General features: G+C 27.8%; 1 protein-coding gene across 2 annotated transcripts in view; it reads left to right on the top strand.

Moving 5' to 3' along the window:
- LOC117179903 (hormone receptor 4) overlaps nt 1-6,450 on the top strand; it is a 60,444-nt gene that overhangs the window by 39,867 nt on the left and 14,127 nt on the right. For both annotated transcript variants that reach the window (XM_033372102.1, XM_033372101.1), the window contains exons 5-6: nt 188-398; nt 3,687-4,028. In XM_033372102.1, the coding sequence (XP_033227993.1) occupies nt 188-398; nt 3,687-4,028 (553 nt within the window). The remainder of the gene's footprint in view (nt 1-187; nt 399-3,686; nt 4,029-6,450) is intronic.

Raw genomic sequence — 6,450 nt, 5'->3', positions numbered from 1 at the left:
ACACACATACATACATATATATTCCGAACGTATTGTTTAACAAAATGCGAAATATTTGAATGACTTCGTACCATGAAAAAATGATATCTGGAAAAAATTTTAGATACCTGGAAAAATCTGGAATTTTCAGGCAATTTTCTTCTAGGATTTGAGTAGAGACCCTGCTTTAACAAATTTTGTTATACAGTTGCAAGGGCTTCTTCAAGAGGACAGTGCAGAACAGGCGGGTCTACACTTGTGTAGCAGAAGGTGGCTGTGAGATCACGAAGGCACAGAGAAACCGGTGTCAGTACTGTCGTTTCAAAAAGTGCATCGAACAGGGTATGGTCCTTCAAGCAGTTCGGGAAGATCGGATGCCTGGTGGCAGAAATTCTGGGGCTGTTTATAACCTTTATAAGGTATGTATTCAAGTTCCAAAGCTTCCAACGTTCCAATTCTTGAACAATACTACAGAAGATGGATCTAATCAATTGCAGGGTGGCGACTTGACCGGGAAATGACCGGTGATTCAATAAGAAACCGGAAATTTACTTCTGATCGCAGTAAAATTCAAGTTCTTATTACTTTAATAATTTTGTTCAATTTAGAAAAGTGATTTCTACTTTATCTACAGTCGCAGATTTTCCAGATTATCTTAGTTTACTCTTAATTAAATCAGAATTTATTTTTGAATTTTTTTCTCTGCAAGATTTTTGTCACTGACTTAAGTTTGATATTCGAATTGATGATATTTTAAAGGTACACTGCCGGTCAAAAGTTTGGGTTCACTTAGAAAAATCGTTTTTTTTTTTTGTATTTATCGCTTTAATTATACCGGAGCTAAAAAAATGTCTCTTTAAAAGGTTGATTGTTTTCGAAATTCTGTCTAAAATAAGCCCAGGATGAAGCCTATTTGTCTAGTTTTTAAGTAGATATTGCAAAAATAGTGTAAATTTCAATTTTTTCTTAAATTTTCAATAACTTCCGAAATAGTCAACGTTTTTCAATGTTCTTGGGCTCATTTTGAAGCTTTTTTCACCCTATCACAACAGCTTACGAGTATGAATCGTAAAAAGTTTCTTTTCGAATTGCAAGAACTTGAAGTTGTAATAAAAAAGTTGGATAAATTTGAAAACATCTTATCTATAGGAAAATCAGAATAAAATTTAAATATATATTTTGAAGAAATTACATAGATAATTCATGATTATATGTTTCATCTTTTTTACAAAAATATTTTTGTTGATAAAAATAATATTTTAATTTTTCCAACTTTTTTGTTACAAATTCAAGTTCTTACAATTCGAAAAAACATTTTTTACGATTAATACTCGTAAGCTTTTGTGACACGGTGAAAAGAAAGCTTCAAAATGAGCCCAAGAACGTTGAAAAACGTTGAATATTTCGGAAGTTATTAAAAATTTAAGAAAACATGGAAATTTACACTATTTTGCAATATCTACTTAAAAACTAGACAAATTGGCTTCACCCTGGGCTTATTTTAAACAGAATTTCGAAAAAAATGAAAATTTAAAGAGACATTTTTTTAGCTCCGGTATAATTAAAGCGATAAATACAAAAAAAAACTATTTTTCTAAGTGAACACAAACTTTTGACCGGTAGTGTACAGAAATAATAATTTTTTCAAGAAATAAATTTATCACGTTTTATTCGCTCACTCCCTATGTATCCCGACTTGGAACAGAGGGTCTGAGAAAGTAGTCGTCGTTTTTATTTTAAGGCAGGGAGTTTCGGTAAAGATATATAATTTCACTTGGAACTGGGAATTTTTGAGTTCATAATTTTAATTGATAAATTCATTTTTGGTTGAAAATATAACAGCCTTTTTGAAAATCAATTTTTTAAACTAAAAATTTAAATTTTTCAGTAAAAAATTGAACTATCTTTCTAAAAGTCTGTTTTTTTGTTGGTTAAGAATTAGATTTTTAACAGAAAAATTAACTATTCTATTTGTGGTTGAACTTGTATCTTTTTGGGTGTACATTTTTTTTTGAAAAAATCTAACTATTTCAATTGAAGATTCCTCATTTTGGTTGAAAATTAATTTCTTTAAATAAAAATTTAACTATTCCATTTTTTTCAATTGGTCTTTCTGTTTCAAAATTTAACAATTAATATGAAAAGTTGTCCTTTTAAATTAAAAATTCAACTGTTTCGTTGAAAATTCACATCATTTGTTAAAAGAATCGATTTTTTTGATTCGAAAATCATCTTTTTCTCTAAAGATCGGTTGAAAGTTAAACTCTTGTTAAAAATAATTTGGTTGTTGCTTAACAGTTTATCGCTCTAATGAAAAATTCATTGCTTTTGTTGAAAAATTAGCTGTTTGATAAGTTAAATATTTCATAAGTTTAATTAAAAATTCATCTTTGTGGTTCGAATATTCATTTTGTGATTAAAAAATTTAATTATTCAATTTTTGTTAAAAAATTATCCTTTTTAGTTGAAAATTCATGTTTTTGGTATAAATTAATCTTTTTGGTAAAAAATTCAATTATTCTAGTTAAAGATTCATCATTTCAATGAAAGAATTAGTCTTCCTGGTTTAAAATTTCAACTCTTCCAGTTAAATATTTACGTTTTTATTTGAAAATTGATCCTTTTTTTTGAAAATATAACTATTTTTTCAAGTTCTTTTTTGTGTGGAAAGTGATTTTTTTTTAACTGAAAGTTTAACTTATTCCAATTGAATATTCCATTGTTTTAGTTAAAAATTCATCTGTTTGGTTGAGCATTAATTTTTTTAACCTAAAATTCAATTATTTAAGTTTTGGTTGAAGATTTATCTTTTTGTATAGAAATTAATTTTTCTGTTTGCAGATACAACTATTTTCGTTAAAGATTAATTTCTTTAGTTAAAAATTCTTATGTTTGACTGAAAATAAAAAAGTTTTACTAAGAATAATACTATTCTATTTTTGGTTGCAAATTATTATTTTTTCAGTTCGAAATTGAACAATTTCGTTGAAAATTTGTCTTCTTTAATTACAAAATCAACTATTTCGTTAAAAGTTCCTGTATTTTCTCTAAAAATTGTATTTTTTGGTAGAAAATTAATATTTTGATTAGAAGATTAATCTTCTTGTTTAAAAATTTATCTTCTTGGTAAACATTCAAGTGTTCCAGTTAAGTATTCATGAATTTCGTTGAAAATTCATCAGTTTGGTTAAAAATTAAACTATTTTGTTGAAAATATATTTTTTTGTCGTTGAAAATTAGGTTTATCAACTGAAAGTTAAACAATTTCTTTTTTTGGTAAAAATTGATATTTTCTAGTAGAAAATTGAAGTATTTGTTTTAAAATTAATTTATTTCGCAATGTTTTGCTCTTCTATGATGACCTGGGAAACTAAAATTTTACCGGGAAAACCCGGGAAATTACCGGGAATCGGAAATCGTCCTCTGAATCGCCACCCTGCAATGGTACCATTAGAAAAAGAATATAATCTAATGGTACCATCCTCAGGACATCATCAGCTCTTCTTCCAAAGAAAGGCGATTTGATGTTGCCATAAAAAATATCTCAGTTCTGGTGTCCTATAGACCCAAATTAAAACCTCTGATCAGCAGAAGATGCCAGATTATATTCTTTTTCTGATTGTAACATCCAAAATGAATGTAAGCCTATCTAAGTCTGATAGTGTATCCTGTTTGAATGGTTGATGAGATTGATTCTGGGTTATCAGGTGAAGTACAAGAAACACAAGAAGACGAATAAGACTTCAGGAGTTGGAGGCGGAATGGGGGGCGGTGGTAACGTTAGTGGAGTAAATGGTTCGGGGTCGTTGACTGGCAGCAAAGGAACCATGGGAACGACCATGTTGGAAAAACATATGGCTGCTGCTGCGGCGCATCACAGCCAACAACAGCAGCATACCCAGTTGGCAAGCAATTTTCTCCAACACAGAATTTCCTCCGCAGATCCTCAAAACTCTCAACCTACCTCCAGCCATCCGAACCACAATGTGCACACGGGACACCTTGTGAATGGAACCATTCTCAAAACGGCTCTCACCAATCCCTCCGAAGTAAGTTCACTTTTTTCACTAACGTATCCAAGTATCAATAAAGCAGGGCGTCTACTCTACCTCAAAAACCTGAGAAACCTGGAAGTGTCAGGGAATTTTAATATACCTGGAAACACCTGGAAATATCAGGGATTTTTTTTAGCCAGGGAATTGTTTCGCGATCGTGTTGAATTTTTTTTTTAATTCAACAAAAATGATTCATCACTTGTGAAAGTAGCTTTATACTACTGCATTTAACTATTTTGTTGAAACTCTCTTTTTTTCTGTTTGAAATTAATATTTTTAACTGGACATTTAACAATTCTATTTTTTGTTGAAAATTGATAGTTTTTAGTTTAAAATTGAAGTAAATCATTGAAGCTGCATGTATTTTGTTGAAAATTTACCAGTTGGCAATCTTTTCTCTCTCGTGACAGAAAAATCTTTGATAGTTTAAAATTCAATTCATGTTGAAAAGTCGTCTTTCTTGGTTGAATTAAACTGTTTTTGATTAGAAATTAAAATCTTTTTGGATTGAAATATCAATTGCTATATTTTTTGTTCAGCATTCATTTTTTTAATGAAAATATTATCACTTGATTAAATGTTAAACTCTTTTGTTAAAAATCATTTATTTTTAAGATTCATCTTTTCGATCGAAAATTCTTCTTTTTGGTTGATAATTGAGGTGTTTTGTTGAAAATTAGTTTTTCACTTAGCAGCAAATTGTTTTTTTTATTGAGAATTTAATTATTATAGATAGAACTTTAACCATGTTTTTGACAATTGTTTTTTTTTAATTATTCTTTTTAAACTGAAAATGTAATTACTCAAGTTTAATATTCAATCACTTTAGTTAAACATTCATCTCGAGCTTACAACTATTTTTTTTTTAAACGAAATTTAACTGTTCCATTTCTATTTGAAAAATGATCTTTTTCAGTTGAAAATTAATCTAATTTGGTAGAAATTAATTTTCTTGGTTAAAAATACGTCTTTTTGGATTTTCAACTAAAAATTTTACCAATTCGATTTTTGTTATAAAATTTTATTTTATAGTTTAAAATTCAAGTCTATTATTAAAAATTCGTATTTTTGGCAGAAATTAATCTTCTTGATTGAAAATTCAAGTATTCCAGTTAAACATTCATCATTTTATTTAACAGTTGATCTTTTTGGTTCAAAATTTCATTATTTTAGTTGAAAATTATTATTATTATTAAAATCTAGCTTTTCAAATTGAAGATTCTATCATTTAAGTTGAATTTTCATCTTTTAAGTTAAAAATCCACTATTACAGTAAAAGATGCATAATTTTAGTTAAAAATTCATTTATTTTGTTTAAAATTCAACTATTCCAGTTGCAGATTCATTACTTTAATAAAAAATTTATCAGTCTGGTTCAAAATTAATTTTTCTTAAACTTAAGATGTAACTATTCTATTTTGGATTGAAAATTGACATTTTTTATTTAAAATTTAACTCATTGTTTGAAAATTTGCCTTTTTAGTTTAGAATTCGTGTATTATGCGGAAAAATAGTTTTTTTTTGGTTGAAATATTATCTTCTTGTTTGAAAATTGGACTTTTGTAGCACACAATGGTACTATTTCGTTGAAAGTTCATATATTTTGTTGAAAAATCTTATTTTTCTGGTAGAAAATTAATCTTCTTGTTCGAAAATTCATTTTTTTGTTAATTTAAGTATTCCAGTTAAATATTCATCATTTCATTTCAAAACTTATCTTTTTGGTTGAAAATTGCATTATTCCAGTTCAAGATTGATTATTTTAGTTGAAAATTCGTTTTTCTTCATGAAAATTAATCTTTGTGGTTGAAAATTCATCATTTTAGTCGAAAATTGAGCTGTTACGGTTGAAGATTCATCTTTTTAATTGAAAATTCATCAGTTTAGTTAAAAATAATTTTTTTTTATTGATTTTACTGAAAATTTATGTATTTTGTTGAAAAGTCGTATTTTTTGGAAGAGAATTAACCTTCTCGTTTGAAAGTTTTTCATCTTGTTTAAGACTAAATTAAGTCGTTTAAAATTGAAGGGGCGAATGCAATAACCACCTTAGCGCTGGAACATACGGAGAATTATTGTCCGCTGAGCAAATTTCCAAAATTGTTCAAATTTGAGTGTTGATCATCAATACTTGTAGACTATTTTATTGCGCATCTTTTTTGTACGACAAACAAATTCGAAGTTTTTTTTCGTTTTTTACTTATTTAAGGAAAATAACCATTTTCAACGAAAAAAGAATCAATACTTTCTTGCATTCAACTCGCCAGATTTTTGTCGGGAATTGATATTTTTTCTTGAAAATTTTATGTAGCATTCTTCAACATATTCTACGACTGTTCGAGTGTTTATCCTAATATAAAAACATTTAAGAGCTGTTTAGTGAATTTACAAAAATATTTTCTTCGAAATCTGGGAT

This window comes from Belonocnema kinseyi, chromosome 9 (assembly GCF_010883055.1).
Source record: "Belonocnema kinseyi isolate 2016_QV_RU_SX_M_011 chromosome 9, B_treatae_v1, whole genome shotgun sequence".
Classification (NCBI taxonomy): domain Eukaryota; kingdom Metazoa; phylum Arthropoda; class Insecta; order Hymenoptera; family Cynipidae; genus Belonocnema; species Belonocnema kinseyi.
The sequence above is the reverse complement of the archived record's forward strand: the minus strand, read 5'-3'. Positions and strand labels throughout refer to the sequence as shown.